The sequence below is a fragment of the Lepidochelys kempii genome, chromosome 8 (assembly GCF_965140265.1).
Source record: "Lepidochelys kempii isolate rLepKem1 chromosome 8, rLepKem1.hap2, whole genome shotgun sequence".
NCBI lineage: Eukaryota > Metazoa > Chordata > Testudines > Cheloniidae > Lepidochelys > Lepidochelys kempii.
The window spans coordinates 16,458,228-16,484,822 of NC_133263.1; the positions used below are offsets into that span (position 1 = coordinate 16,458,228).

General features: G+C 44.3%; 1 protein-coding gene across 15 annotated transcripts in view; it reads left to right on the forward strand.

Annotated features, from left to right (window-relative positions):
• ARHGAP26 (Rho GTPase activating protein 26) overlaps window positions 1-26,595 on the forward strand; it is a 327,129-nt gene that overhangs the window by 59,623 nt on the left and 240,911 nt on the right. For 14 of the 15 annotated variants that reach the window (XR_012160231.1, XR_012160232.1, XR_012160233.1 and 11 more), the window contains one exon: window positions 25,948-26,043. Coding sequence is in view for 8 of the 15 variants with exons in the window: in XM_073355711.1 (XP_073211812.1) it covers window positions 25,948-26,043 (96 nt within the window). In the remaining 7 variants the exon portion in view is untranslated. Of the gene's footprint in view, window positions 1-25,107; window positions 25,299-25,947; window positions 26,044-26,595 lie in introns of those variants that run through there. The other variant, XM_073355713.1, reaches the window with a different exon arrangement.

Here is a 26,595-nt window from a genome sequence, read left to right on the forward strand (position 1 = left end):
CAGCACCTCGCACAATGGGGTCATGGTCCCTGACAGGGGCACCAAAGCACTAGGATAATACAAACAATACATAATAATCTGGAGAAGGATGGGCCAATGGCTAGGGCATGCACCTAGGACTTGGAGACCTGCGTTCAATCTCCTGCTATGTGGCAGACTTCCTGTGTGAGACCTTGGGCATGTCATTTAACCTCTTTGTTCCTCGGTTCTCCATCTGTAAAATGGCAATAATAGCACTTCCCTATCTCACAGCAGGGTTGAGGATACATGCAGTAAAGATTGTGAGGTCTTCAAATACTACAGTGAGGGGGGCCATATAAGTACCATTAGTAAATAGCTTGGACCTTGAATGACTTCATGACATTCTTCTGGCACTATGGTCCAGTTGAGGCTATGTGCTGTCCTCAGAAGAAGCAGGGATTTCTTCTTTTGCAAAGGGAGAAGCCGGTCACCCCATTAGGTCTTGCCGTCTACATTGGATAAATTTGTCCTTTTAATGCGAAAGAAGCTGCAGTAACAACTCCAGTGTTCCAGATGTTGCAGTGTTGTGTTGAGTCAGGACTGTAATGTTTTGTTTTTGTAAGGGTTATAGTGGCTACAGGCCTATTATTGGGGGCACTGGTAGAGTGGAGGTCTTGGGATGGCTGATGAAAATTGGATCCAGTTTTATTTACAAGTGTATGATTTTCTGTTGATGGGTTCTCGTCTTTTTGCCAAGATGATAACTATTAAGACATTCAAAGAAGTACATTGCAGCCTGTCCCATTAGATTTTCCAGCTGCTCTGTTTGTACATTTTTTGGGTCTTGTAGTGAGTCTCTAGGAATGAAAAGGGGAACAGCTGAGTGGGGATTTTAGTGAGGGCTTTGGTAGTGTGTATGAGCTGTTTGCAAGTCTCTAAAGGGTTTTACACAGCCAGATAATCAGCCTTGACAGAGCCAGTAAGGCTTAGACTTGTTAGTTTACAACAGGCAATAATAAATACTTGGAGGGTCAAACAGTCCATTGTGCATTGGATTCCTCTACTTCCAGCCCCCTTCTCAGAGTCCAGAAACTTTCCTCGCTCCATATTTTAGCTCCTTCTTTAAAACATAGAAATCTAATCTTTTAAAATAAACAAGCTGACATGTATGTGTTTGTGGGTATGTAACTATATAGGGATCCCTTTCCTTTTTTAAAATGTACCCGTTTATTCCTCCATGGATTCCATTGGTGAAGCATGGTCTGTGGAGGTCAGAGCAGCCGACCAGGAGCTGGGCGTTCCAGGTTTCATTCCCAAATCTCTCATTGGTTCATATGACCGTGTCCAGCTCACTTAGCTTCTGTGTCTCTATTTTTTTTTTTTTTCTCCATCAGTAAAATGGGATAATACTGGCCTACCTCCCAGGGGTGTTGCAGGGGTTAGTTAATGGGTGTAAAGTGCACTGAAGTGTGTTATGGCTATAAATCTTTTTCATCAGATTAGCCTAGGAAGGTTTCCTTGAAAGCTCTGTCAATGCTGTTCCTGTTCAGTGGCTGCTTCTGCATTTATATAGTTTCTTCCCAATGCCTCAGAAGCAGGGATTATGGTAAATTGGGTAAACCAGTGCTTTTGGAGTTCGATTTGTCCAAGTATTCATCTATCTTAAGTATTTCTGGGGCATCCCTCACCATAGTACAGTGTATATACTATAGAATGAGTTTGTGGCAGAGAGGATAATAGAACCCCGGACTCCTTGCTGAGTCCTGTGCTCTAATCACTCACCCATGCTTCCTCCCATAGGTGATGCCAGCCATATCCCTGCCCTGGCACCTCGCCGGTGTTTCCAGCAGCCTTCCCTGCCACTACTGAACATGAGCTGAATGCTGAGGTCAGGCGCACTTCTGCTGGCTCACAAACAGTGCAGTCTCTAGAGGATAGAGATGCTTGCGGATGTCCCTGGCTCTGGCTTGTGAGCAGTGAGAATCTCAGCAGGCTGAGGGATTTGTCCTTCTTTCTGCTCTGGTGGGTTTGGGGAAGGCCATTTACATGTGCCAGTCTCATTGGGATGAACTGGTCTCATAGTGACTAGCCATTGTGTTGACTGAATAAATGGAACGTGTGTGTGTGTGTGTGTGTGTGTGTGTGTGTGTGTGTGTCTAGCAAATAGGGTTTGTCTTTGAAAAGAAGAAAGCACCTTTTGGATTTCTGTAAGACTTTCAGCAGTTCTGACCTCTGCTAGACTCCTCCTTTCTAAATGTCCATAGACCAGTGGTCCCCAAACCTTTTCTGTCCCCCTCCCCCCCAATTAAGTGTAATGGAGCTGCCCCTCTTCTCTCTCCCCCCACCCCCCCGAACTTTGGTTGGGAGCGGGGTTGGGGCTGTGGCCGGGAACGGGGCCGTGGCCAGGGCCCAAGCCGTGGCTGGGGGCAGAACGGGGCTGGGTGGCACTCTCTCCCTGCCCCCATGGGGGCTGGCCTGGGCCCTGCCATGCCCCCATGAACATTCCTCTGCATTCTCCTAGGGGAGCGTGCCCCACAATTTGGGGACCACTGCCCTAGACACTTGAAATGAAGCTCCGATTCAGTACAGCTGCATGCGGATTAGTCTCCTAGATCTCCCTGAAAACACAGGAATGGGATTTGCATGTCTAATTCCTCATAGCAAGGCTGCCACCTGCACAGGTTTATAATGAAACAAAAGAAAAAGCAAACTTGTGTCCTGTGCATTTTCCATTGTAGTTCTTGTTGTTTGCTGATCGAAGCAAGAGTTATCCTCTAAACCATCTCAGTAAATAAAAATGATTGAATGGAAACAAAAGTGACTCACTCCTTTGGATATTTAAAAATCGTCCTCCAAATAGCCTAGAATCTCAGTTAATTGTAGCACAGTTCACATTCCCATGGATGGGGGTTGTTACCTCTGAGTGGTGCCCATCCCTTGTGACCCCACCCAGTGCCAGTGCCCAATAACAAAGGGGGGGGCATTGGAAAGGAGATCCTTCTTGCACTGCATTTACTGCATGGTCTCTTCTGAAAGTCACTGCAAAGATATGGCTTGGGTTCTAATGAATAGCAGTTGTGAACCAGCCTGGCTAATGGGTGCCTCCAAAGTGCTCAGCTCAGTGGAAGCTTTCAGTGCTTCTCTGCCCTCTGACCTATTGTTCAAGCTCTCCTCGCTGCTACTGGTTTCCGCATCCTCCTTCCATTCTGTGTATAAGGGAAGGCAGGCTTAAGGGCTGAAAAGCTTTCACTTCCTGTTGTCCTCTTGGGTATTACATATAGTTTATTGAGCAACCAACTGCAACTCTTTGTAACAGGAAAGATAGAAATACTGTGTGTATGTGTTAGGTGCTTTTTCCCCTTAGGTTACAGGAATCAGTCAAATGTACATACAGGCCTGTAACTGGCCAGTTTGGCATCATTAGCAGTGCCTTCCTTGGTTTCTTTTTAGCAGAAATAATAACAGAATCTTGCAATGGGTCCTTCCTTTTCCACCACCTTTGCCTGATGCTGTGCCCCTGATTCTGTGATTCCAGCCGGGTGCTGAGGCGAAGCTGCTCACTGGAAGATTTAAAATCTGCCCTGTTTCATGGCAGCTGAGCCTGGGTTTTTTGTAACTAATACCATTTTCAATAACAAGCCAGCTGAAAAGGCAACTTTAGGAGGCTTTTGAGTTCCTAGCTCCTTTAAACTGTCAGACATAATTTTCTTCTGGCTGACCTGATGTTTGAGAACAACAGTGGCATCTGGTGAAGAGCCAGGCATGTCTCTGCATTGCCAGAAGAGTTGATTTTTGTCTCTCCATCAACCTGGCCAGAAAAATCTGGGGCATTCTGAATCAAGTAGCTTTAACCAGTGTATTTAAGCTTGTGCCCAGCATGACTGGACCTGGACAGGGGGAATTCTGACATCTCTGCCAGTGAAGAATGCTGTACAGGCTTTAGTGGGGCTGGAAAGCCTCTGGTTCTGCAGCCAAAACCCATTTTCCTGACTTCCCCAATGCCAGTCAAAGAGCTTCACTGCCTGCTCTTTGCAGGGCTTCCACAGAGACTTTCTGATTCCAAGCGCTGTTTGTTTTTACAGTGTGAAATTGCTTATGTTGGCTTGGAGCAGTCGCTCAATGTGAGTTAGTCTTGGCCCAAGGGATGTATTTCTGATAGACTGCTAGGGCCCCGAGCTTCACCCCTTGCTTACCATGTGTCAGGGTTCCCTCCCCCCTCTGAACTTTAGGGTACAGATGTGGGGACCTGCATGAAAGCTTATTTCTACCAGCTTAGGTTAAAACTTCCCCAACGCACAAATTCTCCCTTGTACCTTGGATTAGGTAAACGCTGCCACCACCAAGTGATTTAACAAAGAATCAGGAAAAGGACCACTTGGAGTCCTATTCCCCAAGATATGCCCCGAATCCCTACACCCCCTTTCCTGGGGAGGCTTGAGAATAAACAAGATGAGCACAGACCAGCCTTGGGTTTTTTTAGGACACTAAAAAAACAGTCAGATTCTTAAAAACAAAATAAAACAAAACCCATAACTTTATTAGAAAGAAAAAAGGTAAAAGAAGCACCTTTGTGAAATCAGAATGGGAGATAATCTCACAGGGCAATTAGATTCAAAACACAGATAATTTCCCTCTAGGCAAAACCTTAAAGTTACAAAAAGAAAAACCAGGAATACACCTTCCTCTCAGAAAATCACAAGACAAAACAAAAGATAATCTAATGCATTTCCTTGCTAAATACTAAGGAGTTTGAGTGCTTGCTTTCTTGTTCTGTCTCCAGCAAAAGCCACAGGGAACAGACAAAGCCCACCCCCCAGATTTGAAAGTATCTTGTCCCCTTATTGGTCCTTTTGCTCAGGTGCTAGCCAGGTTACTTGAGCTTCTTAACCCTGCAACGATGCTGGTTCTGGCGGGACCCAACTGAGAGTGCTAGTTCAGGACCCATTGCTTAAAGCAGGGCAGTTACAGCCCAAGGCTGGGGTTTTTCCACCTCTAAGGCAAACCAAACCAACCAAACAGAGCAGACTTTGGTCTCACCCCACTGGCTAACCACAAGTCACACAAGCAATTCCCTTAGATACTCCAGTTTCCCAGTGTCTCCGCCAGTGCCACTCGTTATGGGGATAAATGGTTATGAAAACCAGTTCCCCAGTAAAAGAAAAGAGGTTCTCTCTATCCCAAAGGATCAAGCCCTAGACCCAGGTCAATATGCAAATCAGATCTTACCCACAAATCACGCTGTTGCCAATCCTTTAGAATCTAAAATCTAAAGGTTTATTCATAAAAGGAAAGAAATATAGATGAGAGCTAGAATTGGTTAAATGGAATCAATTACATACAGTAATGGCAAAGTTCTTGGTTCAGGCTTGCAGCAGTGATAGAATAAACTGCAGGTTCAAATCAAGTCTCTCTGGGGTACATCCACAGCTGGGATGGGTCATTCAGTCCTTCGTTCAAAGCTTCAGTGTAGCAAAGTCCCTCCAGAGGTAAGAAGCAGGATTGAAGACCAGATGGAGGAGCTGCAGCAGCTTTTTATATTCTCTTGCCAAGTGGTTTTTCTTTCTTTGTCCCAAAGACAAGCTGTCCATCACATGGTGTGGAAAAACCTCAGAGTTCTGTCCATAGGCATGTCCCTGCATACCTTGCTGAGTCACAAGGCATGTCTGCCTTCTCTCAGTGGGTCAGTTGTATAGCTGATGGTCCTTAATGGGCCATCAAGCAGGCTAGGCAGAGCTGACACCAACTTGTCTGGGGTGTCACCCAGAAGCATAGCACAAGTTTGAACTACAGACAATACAGAGTCCATGTTCATAACTTCAACTACAAAAATGATACACACACAGATAGCATAATCATAACCAGCAAACCATAACCTTGTCTTAGACACCTTATTTGACCCCCTTTATACAAGATTTGGTGCCACTATAGGACCTTGGTTGCAACAATGTTTTATATGGTCCCAGTTCAAGTCAGTAAAGTCACAGACCCTTTATAGGTAAGAGGTTTTTGTGCTTCTGGCCAGGAGGGATTTCATAGTACTGTATACAGACAGGTGGTTACCCTTCCCATCATTTTTATGACATGAGTTAGTCTTGGCCCAAGGGATGTATTTCTGGTAGTCTGCTCGGGCCCCAGGCTTCACCCTTTGATTACCATGGAAGTTGGGAAGGGTGCTGAACCCATGCAGTTGCATGTGGAGATGATGCATCCCAAACCACTCATGCTTCTAAGGCAATTAAAACTTTAAAAACTTTCGTTTTGCATTTAATGACACTGTTTTTGAAGCTTCTGTTATTTGTTTCCCAGTTGCATAGCAATGATCCTCCTCCTCACCCCCTACCCACCTCTATATATAGCACAGTCGCTTTGCTCTCCCAGCCAGGAACCCTCATCTAAAGCTGCTTTTATTTAGTTTTTTAAAGTTTTCACTGTAATCTCTAATCTCTTTAAAGATTTAAATTTCTTGGAAAGGTCAAGAAAATCATCCTCCTTGCCCAGTCCCATCTCAATTGCTGGGTTACATGTGGCTTATGATTGCATGGGCAGAGAGTGGACAGGGGAGGGAGAGAAGACAATTTCGGCTTTCCTGGAGACTTTGTTTTGCCACTGATGACCTTGCCCTTGGGACATTCCATCATTGCTTGGGAGCTGGTGTGGTATGGAGACATGGCCTAGTTACATGAGTTGATACCCGATTTGGGTTTGGTTTTATGTATGGACAATAAACATGAACGGATTCTAAGGGGAAAGAATAGTTAGTAACTTTAATCATACAAAGTAATCATGCTCCGTACTTTTCTAGCTCCTTCCAAAGGACTCTGCTGATGCGAGTTTTAGGACAGGTCTACACCTGAAATGCTGCAGCAGTGCTCCTTCAGTGAAGATGCTCCCATGCCGACGGGTGAGCTTCTCCTGTTGGTATAGTTAATCCACCTCCCTAAGACGCCGTAGCTATGTTGATGGGAGAAGCCCTCCTGTCAACATGGCTCTGTCTAACAGGGGCGTTATGTCGGTATAACGGCGTGGACCAGAGGTTTGGGGTTTTTTCCCTAAAATGCAAGCAGGTATTGGAGCCTTGCCTGCGTTAGGGGTCCCACTGCTGCTACCACCCATCAGGATGAGCAAAGATTAGAAATGTTAAGGAGAAAATCTAGTGTAAACTTGTGGCAGAGCTGGGAGTGGAAGGCAGGCGCTTGCTGTGAATCCTGTCTAAAGCATGATCATTCTGCTTGATGGAAGAAAGACAATGACTTGTGTTTACTCGGAACCTCTTAAAATTAATGCTTTCAAATACTTTATAGGACACTGAGCAGAATAAAAGGCTGCATCTGCAAACAGGGTTCAAGCTCTTGGTTGGACAGTTTGAGCTTTCAACTGTGCCCCTCCTGCGGTTACTTCCATGTTGTGATGGGTTCCCCGCAGGGTGCCACCTGGAACTGGGGTACCACCAAGCCCTCTGACCCACCAGCCTGGGCTCCCTCTCACACTGTACTTCTGTGACAAGCTACAAAGCCCTCCAGCCTGCACTTTCACCAGCATTCACACAGATAGGAACACACCCAGATCCAGTTACAAGCAGGCTCTCTGACCAGTCCCTGCATGGGAAAGCTGCTCCCAGCTCCTTGGGCACACACCCCGCCTGGAGTATAAACCCAAAATTATACTATCTTGTGCTGCATAGGGAACTGTACAGAGTAAGTTCATAAAATTCATCTCCTCCCTCAATGTGGGGAGGAATATGTAACAGCCTTTTGCCCCAGAGTTATGATTCCCACACACTGGTTTAGATTAAGCAAAAACAAGTTTATTAATTACAGAAGATAGATTTGAAGTGATTATGAGTGATAGCAGACAGATCAAAGCAGATTACCCAGCAAATAAAAAATGCAAACTAAGCTTAATATACTAAATAAATTGGATATGAATAGCAGATTTTCACCTTAAAAGATGATACAAGCAGGCTGCAGATTCTTATGGGGCAAGCTGCACTTGTTTTACAGCTTGGAATCCCCAGGTGTTTCATTTCACAGGCTAAAAATCCCTTTAGCCTGGGTCCAGCACTTCCCCCAGTTCAGCCTTTGTTTCTCTTTTGTGGGGAGTGAAGAACCACAGATGATGTCAGTCCCTGCCTTTTCATAGGGTGGGAACCCTTTGTTCCCAAAGCTTGGTTCCCAGACTGGTCTGTGGAAAATCACTGACATCCCAAGGTGGAGTCTAGAGACATGTGGTCTCATCACATATTCTTGTAGAGAGTCATAGCAGCCATCGCTCACAGGCTCTTCGGAGCTTTCACAGGAAGACTCACCAAGTGGGAGATAAGCTTCTCCTAAAGCCTATTGTTTTTTCCTAATGGCCCATTGCTCTGAATAGGCTCTTCCCCACCCACTATCTAGACTGAAAATGGCTTGTCTAGTTGGCATTACCCAGGTGTAACTACGTCTGAAATACAGATACATAGTCAATATTCATAACTTCAGATAAAACGATACATGCATACAAATAGGACAATCATATTCAGCAAATCATAACTTTTCCAATGGCACCTCACATGACTTATCTTGTATAAAATACATCACAACTATGTCATAATCTTATCATAATATCACTATGAAGAATATGGGCTGTAGTGTTACACATGTTCCTTTATTACCTGCAGGGTGCAGGACAAAGTGGGAGGGGGGAGAGAAATTGCTGCCCTAGTTGTCAAGCAAGGAGCTTGCAACACTATTACAGAGACAGCTACTCCTGTAGTATTGTAAAAGGGAAGTAGAGGATGGATCCAAGCAGTTAGCTTTTCATGTCAGAGAGCAAGACAGCTTTGATGATTAAGGGGAATAGCTCTCTTTGTATTTAATTTTTAAATGTTCAAAAGTGACCACTGTCCGAATTGGGGTGCCTGTTTGGAGTGTGTGAGGACTAAGTTCAGTTAGAGGAACCCTGTCATCACTCCCACTTCCTCCACACCCCTCAGCCCCAATATTGAATGCGTCCGAGCAAAATTCCAGGAAGGAAGCACTTTCGCATTGCAGAGGTTCAATATTGCAAACCCAGTGTTGGAAAACATGAATCCACCTCCCAAAATTATGAGTTAAAAATAATGCTGAGTTGTTTATTTTTTATGTGCCTTTTATGTCACCTTTTCAAGATTTCTCCACGACTGTGAAGGCAAGAAGCCCCCCTCCCTTTTTTTTTTAAATGAGAGATTCTCCCGGTCATATGTCTCCAGAAGCTGGAGGTTTAAGAAAACAAGCTGTTTATTGCGAGACTCGTGATAAAGTTATGAGAACTGTCAACAATGAATATTAAAAATAAATGAAAAATTCAGTTGTCAACCAATAGTGGTTGCTTATTTCAAACTTAGAAACTACATTTGAGTATTAAAGTGAGGAAACCCATTTTAGTTCTGCTTTAAATACAAAATAGTGTTTGGATTTGGCACTCCAAGATCCTTACCGGAGCCAGTGCAGAGCAGGCTTCTGCCCTCCAGAGTGCTGCCAGTGTGCCTCAATTCCTGGCTCTCAGCTACACTTGTCCTTCCATCCTGAAGTTTCTTTCTACAGGTGCAACTTGCATGGTGTGTTTGTGATCTAACTGGCTGAGGCAGGAGGCACGGACCACCAAAGCTTGTAAGCTAAGGCAGGATTTCAACCCCTGTTTTCAGCATCGTGGGGAAAAAGTTGTGTGTCTCCAAATGTCTCCATACTGCCTGGCATTAAAGTGTTCCTAATTAGACTGGTGTCAAAGTTCCTTCCCCACTCTGAACTCTAGGGTATAGATGTGGGGACCTGCATGAAAAACCCCCTAAGCTTATTTTTAGCAGCTTAGGTTAAAACTTCCCCAAGGTACAAACTATTTTACCTTTTGCCCTTAGACTTTATTGCTGCCACCACCAAGCATCTAACAAATATATAACAGGGAAAGAGCCCGCTTGGAAACTTATTTCCCCCCAAAATCCTCCCAAACCCTACACCCCCTTTCCTGGGGAAGGCTTGATTAAAAATCCTTACCAGTTTGCATAGGTGAACACAGACCCAAACCCTTGGATCTTAAGAACAATGAAAAAGCAATCAGGTTCTTAAAAGAAGAATTTTAATTGAAGAAAAAGTAAAAGAATCACCTCTGTAAAATCAGGATGGTAAATACCTTACAAGGTAATCAGATTCAAAACATAGAGAATCCCTCGAGGCAAAACCTTAAGTTACAAAAAGACACAAAAACAGGAATATACATTCCATTCAGCACAGATTATTTTATTAACCATTTAAACAAAACCATAATCTAACGCATATCTAGCTAGATTACTTACTAAGTTCTAAGACTCCATTCCTGGTCTGTTCCCGGCAAAAGCATCACACAGACAGAGAAAACCTTTGTTTCCCCCCGCAGCTTTGAAAGTATCTTGTCTCCTCATTGGTCATTGTGGTCAGGTGCCAGTGAGGTTATCCTAACTTCTTAAGCCTTTACAGGTGAAAAGGTTTTTCCTCTGGCCAGGAGGGATGTAAAGTTGTTTACCCTTCCCTTTATATTTATGACAACTGGAAAGGGGGGAAAAAGCAGCATGGGATGTTTGGTTTATACAGCACCATTTCTTTCCTTGTAGTGAAGCACTGGGGCTGTACATGCCTTCAGCCTTCCGTAAGAACAGCTCTTCTGTTAGTGTCCCTCAGCCCTTTTTATGAAGCTTCAACAGGCAAAGCATCCCTGGGCCCTTTCACTTCCTTGTTACGAAATGATTACTGCTCTATCATATGCAGATCTTCTCCGCAGGAGTTTTTTATATGCTCTTCTGTGACCAGGGTCCTAGGGGGCCACACTCAATTAGGGCAAACGCCAAAGAATGGGGCAGACAATCCCCAAAGCTGGTGGATATTCCAATACTTAAATTTACCACGCCAGCACAAAATAGCTTCTACAATATCTTACTGGTTGCACAGAGGCCAAAACAGAGTTCCCTTATAGCAACCCAGCTGTGGGCTTCCACCCAGACACTCAAGTCAAATATGATGAAGATTACTGAAAATCTTAGCGTATAAGAAAGTTCTGCCAATCCTAAAGAATCGGACACTTTACCTCCCAGGTTAATGAATATTTCAGATCTTACTCAAATACACTCATACAGCCAATTCTTATTAACTAAACTAAAATTTATTAAAGAAAAGACAAGAGCAGTACACAAGTACAGTTCGGAGATCAGTTTCATAGTAGAGATGGTGAGCTTTGGAGTTGCAAAGAGTGCTTAGATTCAGTTCAATGTTTATATCCAGGGTGATCCAGATGGGGCTGGAGATCTCAGTCTTTCGACTCAAGCTTCCCATGTATAAAGCATCAAGTAGATCTTAGATGAAAAGGATCAGGGCCCAAGAGACCTTTATACAGTTCCAGACCTTCTCTTCACAGCACAGAATTCTTAGGGGAGCAGTAGACAATCATGGAGATTTTGAAATAGACCTATTTCCTAAGCATCACTGGTAATTAGCTACATGGATTAACATAAGGCAATTGCCTGGTTTTCCACCATTGGCAGGTGATTTGCTATACGTTTCAAAGAGAGATCGATACACAGATATCACTATATTTACAATTAATTTAAATGTTAAGATCTCCTTTTGATCTCTGAATGAGCAGAATACAGCATAGACAGGAACTGTTTGATTACATTGTCAGCCTTTAACAATATATATGGAAACGCACAAAACCAGAAACATTATGTACCAATATGTCCCTAAGGTTGAATTTGGGTCATTTATCCTGCAGGCTGCTTAACGCTTTCTGGCCATGTGTCACACCTTCTCATGCCTAATTTTGATGCTGTACAGCTGTTTGCTATAGCTGTTAGCCTTGTGCCCTGTGGTTATAAACCAGCTGTCTAACTGTCTTGGAAGAAGGACAAATGGAAAAGCATTTAGCTGGTAGGGGATAATCTCTTATTGCTCATTCATTAGAATGCAGAGTCTTTAGTTTGCAATTTGGCTTAAAAACTTCATGCTGTAAATCTGCGCAGGCTGCCAGCTTTTCATTAGACAACCCCCCCCCCCCATATGCTCCAGCTGCCAGTGGTTCTCCAGAAAGGATCTTATTTGAACCACACCCCTCTGGTCCACCACGATTGTAGTGCCTGCAGATGCTCCCGATATTTGAAGGGGAGAGGGTGATAGGAGGTGGGTTATAACTAGGAGCAAAGGGATGAAATTAGGAAAGAACTGAAAGCTAATAATCAGGAAAAGTTTTGCAGTGAAATGTTAGGCTCTGAGATAATCTCCCAAGAGAAGTGGTGGAAGTTCGACTGATTGAGTCATCTGAAACTGGATTAGACAAAGCAGTGGGATAGTGCAGGATTCTTCCATACGTATCTCAGGGATGGGCAGAATGACTTAATTAGGTCTCTTTCCCATCTCTAAATTACGTTCTAGGGTGGGATACCTGCCTGGTATGGACTCTTGCTGTGGTTCCTTCTGGAACATGGCTAGGCCAGAGAGAGCAATGGTGTCCCAGGTTAGAAAGTGGGGCTTTTAATTTATTTTATTAAAGCCATCTCTGGAGGTATGGTGCACAAATGGAGGAGGGTTATGAACGCCTTCCTTATGGATGATCTCTTCATGGCCCTTTAGGTAATTCCAGATTGCTTTGTTGTTGGTGGCAGTGGGGCGGGGGTGGAGGGAGCGTTGGCTTTAACAAGCTTTGGAAAGGGCCGTAGTTCTCAGGGGTAGAGAAATATTTGGGGGTGTGCTGTTTGCAGTGCTGATGCAGCCTGTATCCTGGCACGGGGGACATGGCAGCCTGATTTAATACTTCAAAATAATCTGGGTGTGTAATCTAAGGACTGGCATGTCGTGTAGGTTATTGCGTGGCTAGATTTTACAGTTTCCCTTTCAGGTTGTCAGCCAGCATATCTGCTTGGATGTAGACACAGACATTATGGGTCCCTTTAGCACTGTGAGTTAATGATTACCTTAATGACATGTTTGTAATTCACTTGTAAAGTTGTGTGCAAGAAGACTTTTCTCTAATGTAAGCTGCATGCACATACTTGGCCTTCAGGTACAGGACCATATGGTTGAGGCTTGTCTTCTTGGGACAACAAGTAGCTGTTTATAAACCTCCTATAAGCTTATTGAATGGAGATGATGTAATTTATGTCTTGGTTCCTGGTTTTGCGCTCCTTACTGTAGAGGGAAAAGGAGAACTTTTAAAATGCAAGTACAGTAATGGACCACGCCCTGAGGAGTGGATAGGGTTGCTACCTTCCTAATTGCTGGTAACTGGACCCCTGAGGGCCCCCCCACCCCGCTTTTCCTCTTCCCCAAGGCCCTACCCCATCACTTGCTCCTCTCCCCCCCCCTTGCTTTCTGGATCATCTCAAGGAGCCTACCTGCAGGTAGGAGGTGGCCCCAGCTGAGCAGGGTCTGGTGTGGGTTAATGATCCAGAACCTCTCCCAACACCATGGTAACTGGACTTTTGGTTAGAGTGTCATTTAGGGTTGCCAGGTCCCCCTTTGCACTGGACTTTCCGGTCAAAAACAAGGCACCTGGCAACCCTGCATGGCACCGGACACAGAAGCCAAAAAGCGGACTGTCCAGGTAAAAACCAGCTGGGTGGCAACCTTAGAAGTGGGTGAGTACAACCCTGCAATGAGTTTATTTAGAGGCACAAACAATAACAACTAAACTGGTTGGGATGTTGATTATACACTAAGGAAAGTCTTTTCTCCTACCCTTTCATGTGGGGGTTTCTGGCTAGCTGCTATTAACAATGTGTGGAGCCTTCCAACTTGCCCACTCCTCCTGCTGATAGCCAAGTGAGAATGTGAGCAAATAGGGTGGGGATGGGATTCTGCAAATATGTGACTCTCTTTAAGCTAATTTGTTTCACTTGCATTCATGTCCCTGTTGTGTTCATGTTCATGAACATTCAAGCCGGTGAACTTCCTGGAAGGAATGTTCATGGAACTAGTGATTAGCTTTCAGCTTTGCATTCATGGACCACGAATTTCAGATTCGGATTAAAATGTTTGTTTTGGAAACCTGACTGGAGGTGTTCAGTTCCCACAGCTGGGGAGCAGGGCTACCAATTGACCTGTACGCAATCAAAACGTCTAGAATTTTTAATCTGGAATAGGCCACAATGGAGCGTTCACGTACATGCTACAGATCAGGTGTTTTGTGAAGGAATTCCGGCCATATGTTCAAGCAGATTGTAATCTGTTTGTGGACAATTTGCAAACGAAAGAGGTGAAATTCATCCTTTCCACAAAGTGCTTCATACACTCTAGTTGAGCCTCTTGCTGTCTTTGGAAGGTATGTCATGATATCACCATTGTACTGATGGATGTACTCTAGCACACGGTTAAGTGGCTTACCTAAGGCTTACAAGGAATAAGGTGCAGAGAAGGGACGGGAAGCCATATAGGGGCTACTCTCACCATACCCATAGGGTCAGATTTATCCTTGGTGTAATGCTATGCCTTAAAGCAATTGAGGCTCTGATATGCCACTGTAAATCCAGGTGAAACCTTACATAATACACATGGGTATTTCTAATGTTCTGCCATGGGACTCCTGTACTGTGGGTAAACACCACTCTCCCAAAGCTTATTCTAACAGTATGCAGGCAAGACGTCTTTATTATAATTACATAGCTCCATAGTTGTGCACGGCACATTGGAGAAGAGACAGATCTTACAATTAAGATTAGAACAGGAGGCGACCATGGAAGGGGTGTAAAAATAGGTGAGACAGAGGTAAGGACAAGAAGGTTGCATGGCCTCTTAAGAAGGTAGTGCTGATGCCTTGATGGCTAGGTTTCTTTAGATACTGTTCAGTGACTCGATGTGGGTAGAACTGTAGTTCATAAGCAACCCTGAAATGGGTTTCAAGCAGGGACTGAAAAGGAGACATGGTTGATGGAGTCAGGAAGGGAGTTTCAGGCCAGGGGGCACCATGAAAGAAGAAAGAGAGAGGAGCTTGAGATAGAGTATGAAAGGGGACATCCAGATGAGCAGGCTGCGGTGAGGACACACACATGCATGCACAGAGGGTAGGATGGGCATCAAAGAGTCAAAGGTAGGATGGCGTGACAGGAGATTAGAGTCTGTGGGTTTGTATCGGCAGCCCTCACTCATCCCGATGCTGGGAATTAATGCAGCGCTGTGCCTAGTTGTATGACCATGATTGTCTCGAGCATTGTTACCTGTTGCTTGCTGAAATCTGAAGCCCTCCTTCTGTTATAGGGTCTTTCTGAGTCTCCTGCTCCTGGGTATTATGCAGGAATGATGCACTGCCCAGCTCTCACAGGGAAATGCTTTGAGGCTCTTGTTGATAGAGTGCGAAATTGCTCCCCAAACAATGAACAAGCAAGGAGACCCCACAAAACAATGACCTAGAACTCCACTGGTGGGAATGCACCTTCTGGGGTTCACCCAAGATTATAGTAGGTAAAGCCTGTTTGGCTAAGAAGCTGTCCCAAGGGAGCTTTCAGAGGGCCCTTTCTCTGTTGGACTCAGTCACAGTAACAACACGGCAAATGCCAGATTGGAATGTCACTTTCCAACCCCGTTCCTCATCTGAAATCTGCTTTGGCAATGCTACTTGATTTCACGAGCTCCCGGGATGAGGTGCCTCTCGATCGGCATAAGAGGCAGAGCACTGGCCCAGGCTGTCAACATCTGCTGGATTCAGTTTTTCATTTAAAGGAGCAGTGTAACTCCTTTTTAGAGCTGGGCAAAATCTGGATGTTCTCTATGGTCACATTTATGATCTGGAAGTTGAATTTTTGCTCATATTTGAATGGGAAAGTCCCCTTCAAAACTCTGATGAGCAGTCCATATAATACTTATAATCTCATTTATATAAAACTGTTCTCTGTCTGTAGTCAGCCTTTCTTTATGCATAAATTCTGCTGGGCATAGACCTCCCCACACCCCCCGGCCCCTAATGGCAGTGAAAATGAAGAATAAGGGTAGAAAGTAATGTGGAAAGAAGTGCTTTATAGCACTACCCTCTTAAGACATATACAGTCTAATGCTGACTTGCCCAGGTGTCTCTGACTGTATGATCCTTTTAAATGGCTAGGTTACGTTAATGTCGGCTCCTCTCATCTCGGCTTCTCTCCTGGCTTCCTTTGGATTCTCTTTTCATATATTTTGGCAGGACTTTTTATTTGTAAACCTCCTTCCAGGAAGGTTGACATTCTCCAAAAGGAAAGTGCTACTGTAGTTATTACCATAAATTTTCAGCCTGTAACCCTATATTGTACTAATGAGCCAATACATCATTTTTAAAAGGGCATTTTATTTGGATTATGAGTTGCCATAGTTACATGGTCAGACCTGCCATGTGTAGTACTTGAGCCTGCTTTCTGTTAAGTTAACTTTCCTGGAATGATCATTCTAACACTACTTTGAAATTGCAGTGCAAAAGAACAGGATGTGTTTGGCTGCAACTTAGGTGAAGACTTTACAGTTTGGGGAGGATAGTATTGAGAGGGGATGTGATGAAAACATCACATCAGCGTATCCTAAAGATCAGAGGCCAGAAAGAAAATTACAAGGACCCAACATTTTTTAAAACCTCAGAGTTCTTTTGCACCCAATTCATGAGTTTTGAACACTTGGAGTTGGCACTACTGTATATGTATGTGCAGCACCTAGCACAATGGGGCCCTGATCTCAGCGGGGGCCTAAGCACAACTGTAATATTCCTAGTAAGCCCTATTCTGTGGGATATGTCTTATGCCCCAATTCTGCATTTGGCTCTGCTAATACAGTGCCTTCCTCCTGTATGGTGCCCTATAGAAGTCACTGAAGCTCCACAGGGCTCCACACCAATAGATTAGCAGGGTTGGGGCCTCAAAGAATAATTATCCTCAGACCACCTGAAAAGGGATGGTGTTTATCCTTCAAGCATTCTTTAATTCACATGTGTTACAGGTCATATTTCATTGCTTGTCTGGTCCAGGAGAGACAGCACTAGACTCTTGTCCACTTTTTTCCCACCTCAGTGTAGTTTCTCTCTCTCTCTCTCTCTCTCTCTCTGTGGGTGTGGATTTTTTGAGATAAAATTTGGCACTATCCATGACAGCTCACCACAAGCACCTACTCCTGCTGCTGGCCCAACCCTACCAACTGAGTGGTGTCTCAGTTGATAGGAGAGTCCTTTTGCTCTTCCATTTTATCACCAAGGCTGCATAGAAGAGTTGCTGTGCTGTGGGGCACTTGTAAAATTTCAGTCGTGCTCTTGGTGGGAAAGTAGCTCCTTGCAATGACTCTTTCTGCTCTGTGGCACCATTCTCATCTGGTACCAGCCTGCTTGCAATAAACTGCCTCTCCCTTCTTCCAGGTTAGACTTTCAAGATGAACTACTCCACTGTCATTGCTCTAGACTTAGTTGAAACATTTTCACTGACATTTCATTTAAGTGAAAAACCGGGAGAGTAGGGATAGTGAAAACTTTCCTAGCAAGTGTTGTCCATTTTCTGACCAGCTGGTCACAACATTTTCATCTAAACAAAATGTTGATCCAAGGGTGCAAAATCCCTTACTTATTTACTACTAATTACTTATTACTTACTAATAACTTACTAATTACTTATTTCAGGTTTAATTATGTAAAACAGTGGGTGGTATGGAGAAGGGAAGTTAGGATCTTTTCCTGACCCTTTCTTAGAATACCAGAATGAGGAGAGCATGATGAAATGAAAAAGCAACACTTAAGAGGTAACTGAGGGTTTTTTTTAAAACCCAATTCATAATTTTATCAGTGGAACTCCTTGCCACAAGATATCACTGAGGCCAAGAACTTAACATGATATTAAAGAGGGTTAGATGAAAAATAACTCCAACAATTATACTAATTTGGCTTGTGCCTTATAAAGCGTAATCCTATCACAAACTGCTAAAACTGATTAGGAAGAAACTTTTCCTGTGGTGTTTTTTTCCCCTTCCTTTGCAGCATCTGATATTGGGAGCTCAGAGATACTGGACTAGGAGAATCCTTACTCTCCTCTGATATGACAATTGTTATGCCCAAGATTTTTACCAAGGTTTTCAAAAGATCCAGTCTCCTTGTAGTTACTGAAGAGGTCAGATATCAAATCTCTCATTTCTTATTCCTGGTACTCAAATCATTCTGAAGGCCCTTGGAGGCCATATTCACCTGCCCTGCCCCTCCCTCTATGATCTGTTCTCTTCTTTAGTTTTGCCCATCCTACTTGGAAGTTGGTCACATTTTTCACCTGTTTCCCCGTCTCTCTGGAAATCCTTCTTCTCTCCTTCACTTCAGATCCTATCCACAGGCATTTTTCCTTGGCATTTTGCTCGTTAAAACCAATTATGCACCATCTGATCTCTTTCCCCAACCTTGCCCTTTCCTAGTTCCATTATTGTAACAATGCTCGGTGAAGTACAGAGGGAGCAGAAATGGTGGTGGCAGAGAGAGCACGTCTGACTATTCATTCTCTTTTTTTGGTTTCAGAGTAACAGCCGTGTTAGTCTGTATTCGCAAAAAGAAAAGGAGTGAGCTGTAGCTCACGAAAGCTTATGCTCAAATAAATTGGTTAGTCTCTAAGGTGCCACAAGTACTCCTTTTCTTTTTTCTCTTTTTTTTTTTTTTCACCTTTCTACCAGTGTACGAGACACTGACCAAAATTAAGCAAATGGATTTTGTGGCAGGAGACCATACTGGCTGTTTTACCTCATTCTTGATTTGATTTTTTTTTTTTTAAATTGCATTAGACAGGCAGTTAGAAATATAAATGCCTGGGGCATTGAAATATTATTTAAGTGCCACATAACAATGTGTCTGTATTTGAATTTTTGCTTCCAAAACAAGCTTCATTATTCTGGTTATGCATCAGAATTTTGGGGATCCAGTACCCAAGGGGGTTAAATGCAGAGAATTTGCAGTATGCACAAATAGTACATTTATTCATGAGGGTTGCTGGAAACTGACAAAACTGGATTCTTGAATGTGCCTGAACAGACTGTATCATTAGTCTCCTTCCTAAATTTTTTTATTGATAGCTTTTCTGTCAAACCCATGTTAAAAAAAATCAAACATACAGATTCCTCCCTTGTGAATCCACTGGTGTCCTCTTGTCTTTGTAACATCTATTTGAGTGGTTATCAAATACATTCCTTTCATGCTTTATCTGCCATGTCACAGGACACCACCTAATGGTGGCTGAGAACTTGGGTTAGTATGCAGTTCATAGATGATAGATCCAGTACAAAAGCTTTTCCGGCTCTGCTTGTAATGTTTGCCTAATTTCAGGTTTACTTAAAAATTAAGATCTAGCCAGGTTCTCTAAGCCTTGCAAACATTGTTTGTGAGTCAAATTTATGTGGAATTATGTGGTCATGCATGATTTTGCTCCCTGCCTCCCCATACAAGGCAAAACACAGCAGTTTCAACTGAGCGTCCCTGGGATTTTGAATTTGTTCATCTGCAAAACTCAAAGTAAAATTGTATGAGTAGGGCTGTACCAAATTCACGGCCATAAAAAATGCGTCATGGACTGTGAAATCTGGTCTTTCGTGTGCTTTTACCCTATATAAATGTATAGGGAAGACCAGTTTCTCCAGTTAAGGGTCCTACCCAAAAGAGGTTACTGGGAATGGGGTGTCACGAGGTTATTTTATGGGGGGGGGGGGTCACGGTATTACCATCCTTACTTCTGCTCTGCCTTCGGAGCTGGGCGGCCAGGGAGCGGTGGCTGTTGGCCAGCCGCCCAGCTCTGAAGGCAGCACCCTGCCAGCAGCAGCGCAGAAGTAAGGGTGGCAATACCATTCCATGCCACCTTTACGTCTCTGCTGCTGCCTTCAGAGCTGGGCGGCAGGAGAGTGGCAGCTGCTGACTGAGGGCTCAGCTTTGCAGGCAGCAGTGCTGAAGTAAAGGTGTCGATACCGTACCATGCCATGCTTACTTCTGCACTGCTGCTGGCAGTGGTTCTGCCTTCAGAGCTGGGTTCTCGGCCAGCAGCCACCGCTCTCCAGCTCTGAAGGCAGCTGTTGTCAGTAGCAGCACAGAAGTAAGGTTAGCAGTACCGCAACCCGACCCCCCCCACAATAGCCTTGCTCCCCCCCCCCAACTCCTTTTTGGGTCAGGACCCCTACAATTACAATACTATGAAATTTCAATTTAAATAGCTGAAATCATGCAGTTTACGATTTTAAAAAAATCCTATGACTGTGAAATTGACCAAAATGGACCGTGACTCTGGTAGGGCCCTATGTATGAGAGGTGGCTGGGAAAGGGTGGGCAGGGTGTGTGTGTACTTGTGCAGACTAAGCCTGATTCAGACAGATTGAAAATGATTCAGACATGCCCCTGAGAATTCAAGCTGTCAATTTATATACAGAGCTAGGTAATAGTTACCAAGATGCGGTGAAGAGCAACCTGGCTCAGTTTGGCTCAGACACGCACATTATTTCACGGTTTCCTTCCGTGACACTGAGAGACCAAAATCAACTTGGCCTCCAAATGTTTTGAGGTTTGTCTCCGTGTCCTTGGCCAATTTATATAGTAAGTGCTAAGGGATCCTTGTGCATCTGCCAGAAGAGATGAAGCCTTCATGCCTTTTGAGATTTAAAAAAAAAAAATTGATTTCTTCTGCCTTTCAGCCACCTCTTCTATTACTTTTCATTTCAGGGCCACTACCATAGCTCAACAATGCATGTTGTTGTTAAGAACACCATAAATTATTAAAAAGGAAAGCATTTTAAAACATCAAATCTTTCTTTTCACTGTTTGCTGATTACATTCTCTATTAATCTTCAACTCTGTGGGGTGGAGACTAGTAAATTTCACTTTCTGGCTCTCATGTGCTATCACAATGCTGCAATGTTTGGGTTGTAAACAATGCAAAGGGACCTGTACATTGAGCAAATTGCTTTCATTACATTTTTTTAAAAAAATGATGCTGACAGAAACACTTGTTAATCTTAGGTTTTTAAAAAGTTTAGTTTTTAGGAAACCAGTGTTTTGGGAGCCTAAACGTGCCAATGCTGTTTTAAGTATTGACACAGAAAGGGGAACAGAAAACCCATTTGTCTTTATTTACATGAGATGGTTCTTAAATCATTTTTTTGTAATAGATGAGATGTGCAAAATGGTCCCATCCCTATCCCTCCCTTTCTAGCCTCATCTGCACAGCGCCCTTGGTACATTCAGGTTGTCTTTAATTTAGCTGCCTGGTTTATTCCTTGTAATTTGATCGTGTGGTTTAGCAAGTAGCTGTGAGCAATTTTCATTTATCTCTGTGTGCTGGAAATTATCTGTCTCCTGTCCTCTGTCTATTTATAATGCACTGTGGGAGACTGTTGAAGTGTAGCAAAAGACAGGCGTGGTCTTTGAAGGCTGTCACTTTGCTCTGAAGCACTTCTGCTTAGCTTATACCACAAAGAATGTTTTAAATGAGCAGCCGAGTGCAGATCTTAAGCCAGCCTCACTATAATGGTCCACACATCTGCACCTAAAATAGTTCATGTAGCTAGTTGGGGTTCAGAAATTTGATTATGAACGGCAAGCATGTGCAGCTGCTACATAACAGGTGAATGTATCGACCCCATCAGAATTCAGAAGTACACTCAGGGATGATCTTGAGCTTGGAGTCACAGAAACTCCTGAACTCTAAGGTTGGCTGTGCTGATGACATGCTGGAAGACCTTGGACAAGTCCCTTTTTGAATTTTTGTCTCCCACTTCCCCAGCTATCTAATCTATATTGTGGTTTTCTATAATGCTGAAGGATTTTCCTGGTAAATTAGTTTTATGTAGCAATATTCCGTATGTCTTAGGGTAGGGAATCGAGCTGGACCTAGGGTGACCATATGTCCCATTTTGGCCAGGACAGTCCCTTTTTTAAGCCCCGTCCCTGCTGTCCTGACTTTTTTGGCAAAAGTGAGCATTTGTCCCATTTGCTCTTGTCAGCTGGCTCAGTTGGCAAGAGCAAATGGGACAAATGCTCACTTTTGTCAAAAACGTGGGGTGCCCTGTAGAGGAACAGTGTGGAGTGGAGGGGCCGGCATGGTTCAAGTGACCAGCGACAGCCTTGAGCGGGGGGATAGCAGGGCTTGGGCGAGCGACTGGGGCCAGGGAGGCGAGGGAAGTGGGGGGCAAGCAGCTGGGGCCAGCTCCAGGTGGGGGCTGGCAGGCAGGTGAGCAACTGGAGGGAGGGGCTCAGGCTAGCCCTGGGCAGTGTCCCTTTGGGAAATATGATCACCCTAGCCGGACTAGACTGTCCCTCACTGACCAAAATGATCCTCAGATCCCTTCAGTGGGAAGGAGATGATGGTATCCATGCTAATGCTTAAATGCTTTCCTCCCATCTGATCAGCATAACTTCAACGTTGCCTAGGTTTAGTTTTGAAGCAGCTGTTTTTCATCCAGGTGCTGGTTTCCTGTAGACCCCAGGGCATCATTGTGACATCATTAGGTGCGACCATGAAAAGAGCGAGAACACAGGTGCCACCAGTGTATGGCTGGCCATGGAGACTGTGTGTTCTCACCACACACGGTTCCATGGAGATGAAATGAATCCCGGTGATGTCCTCAGGCTGGGGGCTTTTGGAGAAGTGGTTCAGTTGCCCATCACCACAATGGATCCTGTATTGCTACAGCAGAGCTAGGAAAAGAGCCCAATTGTCGTGGCTCCCAGTTTCTTGTACAAAACACTGATGCTGAAATGGATGCGGCTGAAATGTTAATATGATTGACCTTGGTTTATTCTCAGTCATGTTTTATGCTACTGGTTTGAAATGGGCTGAAATATGTGAGCTGGACTCTGTGTGTGCTTGGCTCATTGCCAGCTTTTTTACCAGCTTCTCTCCACTCCCCCTCTCCATGCCAGAATGTGGCATTTGGATCCTGCCCAGAAAGCTGCGGGAGTGAATGATGTTGTAGTAAATCTGTTTTGACTGGGGAATCTGCAGCACATAATATAGTCAGGATGTCATTAAGCCTCTGGTGTGCTTAAAGGGACGACGAGTACAGCAAAATATGCTGCAAACAAAACCAGGAGCCCCGAAGGTCAGCATTGAGCTTGGAAACAGGAAATGGCTCCTTGTGTACTTAACGTCAATTTCTTTATTATTAGCTACACAAGCAGAAGGTTGGCATAGCTCCTGAGTGATCAAGTTAAACTCTGAACCCTCACAAGCCCACCAGCCCTGTGGCAGCGAGCAAGAGTTTAGTTCCCTCTCTTGTATATCAAATGCTGAAACAGAAGGTGGTTTTTTTTTTTTTTTGCAAATCAGTCAGAACACTTTGTGGGCTGGGGGTTTATGTGACCACGCCCACCCCCAATAAACCAATACTGTCGGCTTCAGCGTAACCAGAATTCGGCATTCCAAGTATTGGGGTTTTTAATAATGATTTTCTGGAAAAATAACATGCGCCTGCACGCACCACCCCTGACCCGTTCGCTACATTGGCTCTTAATATAAGCAGCATTTCAGATAACTTAGGTAGGGACTTGTGGGTTGACGACCATGCTTCCCTGGCAGTGCGTTAATTGGAGAGGCCTCACCCCAACACACTATGCTTCCCAATTCCTGAAGAAAGATTTGAGGCCATACAGCCCACGGTATATAATGCTGCAGCTGCATTCTTGTGCTCCCTGAATGCTCTGCCCCTCTGCTCTTCTGAGGGCTTTGTATCGTCCAGGAGCAAAACTCTGAGAGAGTAAAAGAACAAACCACCTTCACTCTGCCCTCCCCCAAAGTTCCCTTTTAAAATATCTCCCAAACCCCCAACAAAACAACCCAGAGAAGCAAAAAGGCTGCTTTGTAAAATACAAATGAACTACTGTACGTGCACCCCCCAAAGCCTCCTGCAGTGATCCTGGAACTCCGAGGGGCAGGCTGGATTCCTCCATTGTCCCAAGTAAATTATGGGGATTGGGGAGAGAGAAAAGCAATGGGATGCCAGGACTTTTTGCTGACACAATGTTTAGGGGGCTGGAAAACCAGTTTGACCAATAAGTGGAGCCTGGGAATGGCGTGGCAGCAGCACATAAAGAGATGAAAGGTGTGTGTAGATAATGGAAGCTGTATGTGATGTGGGGAAACGGCTACTTTGTGCTTGACATTGAGTATCCTTCAGCGGATAAACCTATTTGAAATCAGGAGGAAGCAGGCACCGATTTCTGAGATGCATTCTTTTGGTCTTGAGGGGATGCGACCAAGTAACTTAGGTCCAAAAGCATGAGCCATTCTAGCTTTGCTGTATAAGTGGCAGCACAAAAAGCAAAGCAACCACATAAAGGATGAGACAGTAAAGAGCTGGGTGATTTTTAGTAACAAGTAAAGAGACTTTTATGCAAAAGACACTTGTCTTGGGAGTATCCTTTTAAAAAATGTAAACGTTTTGTTCCCATGTCCCTTCCTGGCAGCTGAGCCATGTGCTTGTGGGTAATTGTCCTGATGACCAGAACAGCTTCCAAAAGTCCCTTTGCACTTTGCTCCTCCCCCCTCAAAAGAAGCACAAATGGTCCCTTTTAAGATCTCTGTGGGTCACAAATATGCATTTCTTGAAATGGAATGGAACAGTGACATTCTGTTGCCTTCTGAAGGTAAAAAGACCTTCACAAAGCAGTGATTGTCCTTCCTTCCATTCATGTCATAACTGGCAGGTTTTGCTGGCTCACTGACCTTTCTTTCTGATGCTGGATCCTTTCCCGAGCCTGGATTACATGTTCACTTTCCTAGGACGATCATCTTGCTTATTGTGTGTGACAGAATTCTTTTCCCTCTTCAGGTGACCTGAGCCTGCATACACTGCAAGGTGTAACTTCACTTGCATTGAAACCTTTGCGGGAATCAGGGCCTAGGTGTTCATGCAATGGCTTGCCCCCGGTGATGCTAAGAGTGGGGATAGTCAGTTCAGATAACATAAAGACTAACACCTCAGCCAAAAACTGAAGATAATTATCGCTTGAAGTTTGGGGAGAGTTTTGTTGGCTTATTCCTTCCTATTTATACTCACTGACTGGAAAGGATTGATCACCTCTTTTGCTGCCGTATTGTCTGCCTTACGAGTTTTTTAAAAGTGGTGTTGAGAAACGTCTTTTTGTTGAGAGAGAAAGAAACGTCACTGAATTCTGTGAAATTGGGTGGAGCTATCGGGGAATAGGAGTGAGGAAGTAAAGTAAATCATCTTACAGTTAGATCCGGTGACTGGTGGGATTTCCAAAGCCTCTACGTGACTCAGGAGCACAGTTCGTACCCAGAGCCAATTGGCACTGTGCTCCTGAGACACTTAAGGGCTTTGGAAAACAGCCTGCCACATGCAAGGTGGTATGTGGTAACTTAATGGGGTTTGGATCGGGAACAGAAGCTGTGAATTGTAAAGTAATAAACAGGTGTATTATTAACTTTTTAGACAGCTTCTTTAAACCAAAAGAACCACAGGTCATGTGGAGGGTTAGCAAGCTATCTAGTGGAATCGCATCACCCACCACTGAAATGCTGTTGTCGCCTGGGGTGAATTGGGCAGCTGATGAACAGTGCGCGGGAACACTGTGTACCAGTTAATGGCAGAAAAGAGGCAGAATGTGATTCATTACCCATTTAGACTTCAGCTGGGACAGCTGGGCTACCATTCATACTCTTCTGCAGAGTTCGGTGGGATCCTTGAGGATAACAGGTCAGGATATTTAAACTCATATCTCCTATACTACAGTGCAGGGACATTGGTTTAGCACTTATTCAGAGGGAAGAATTCCATTCAGCATGTGGGGTGAAATGCTGGTCGCATAGAAGACAATGACAAAACTCCCGCTGTCATCAGTGGTGCCAGGATTTCACCCCTGGAATCTCTCTTGGTTGGCAGGGTCTATGCACCTCAATCAAGTACTCTCGAGGCAAGCAGGCTGAGCTTGGGGGAGATCTGTCAGGATCCAGTGCCGAGGTGACATGGCTGACTATTGCATACTTTTTAATACCTCTGATTTTTCATTTTTTCCCCTTCTCTCTCCCTCCCCACTTCTCAACAGATCTGTCTTCAGCAAAGCGGAAGTTTGCAGATTCCCTAAATGAGTTTAAATTCCGATGTATAGGAGATGCAGAAACGGATGATGAAATATGCATAGGTAAGTGGAAAGGCTACATTTGTTAAAGGGATCTCTCTCGATATTTCTGGATCAAGCTAATCAGAAAGCGAGGTGCATAGACATGTGATAGAAATACATGTGAAGTATCAATGGACCCAGAAGCCCCACTAAACTCCTTCCCAACCTGCAGAAACAATATCTCCCTTTTAACCCAGCCCTTGTGTGAAGCCCAGCGAAATTGGAATCTTGCAGTTTGCCCTGAAGTTGGCTCTGTCAAGCCCAGGGAAAGAGAGTTCCAGAGTCCAGGGCTTTTCATCGGCAATACCCTGCCACTAGCCCCTTCCCATTTTAAAGCAGTGAATCTGGTGGGACATAGGCATGGCTAAATATAGCAAGTTCCTGATCCAAAAGAGAAGCAACCTTCTTGCTAAGCAGTGTTGAAAAAAGCACGCCTGGCCACTGCTATCTGGACAAACAGAAGGAGATGAGGATCCAGTTGGATTCCTCAGGTTGTGATCCTGGTAACAAAACATGGCCTTTTACTTTCGTGCAAAGGAGCAGCTAGTTCTAGTTCTAGCTCCTCTAGGTGTT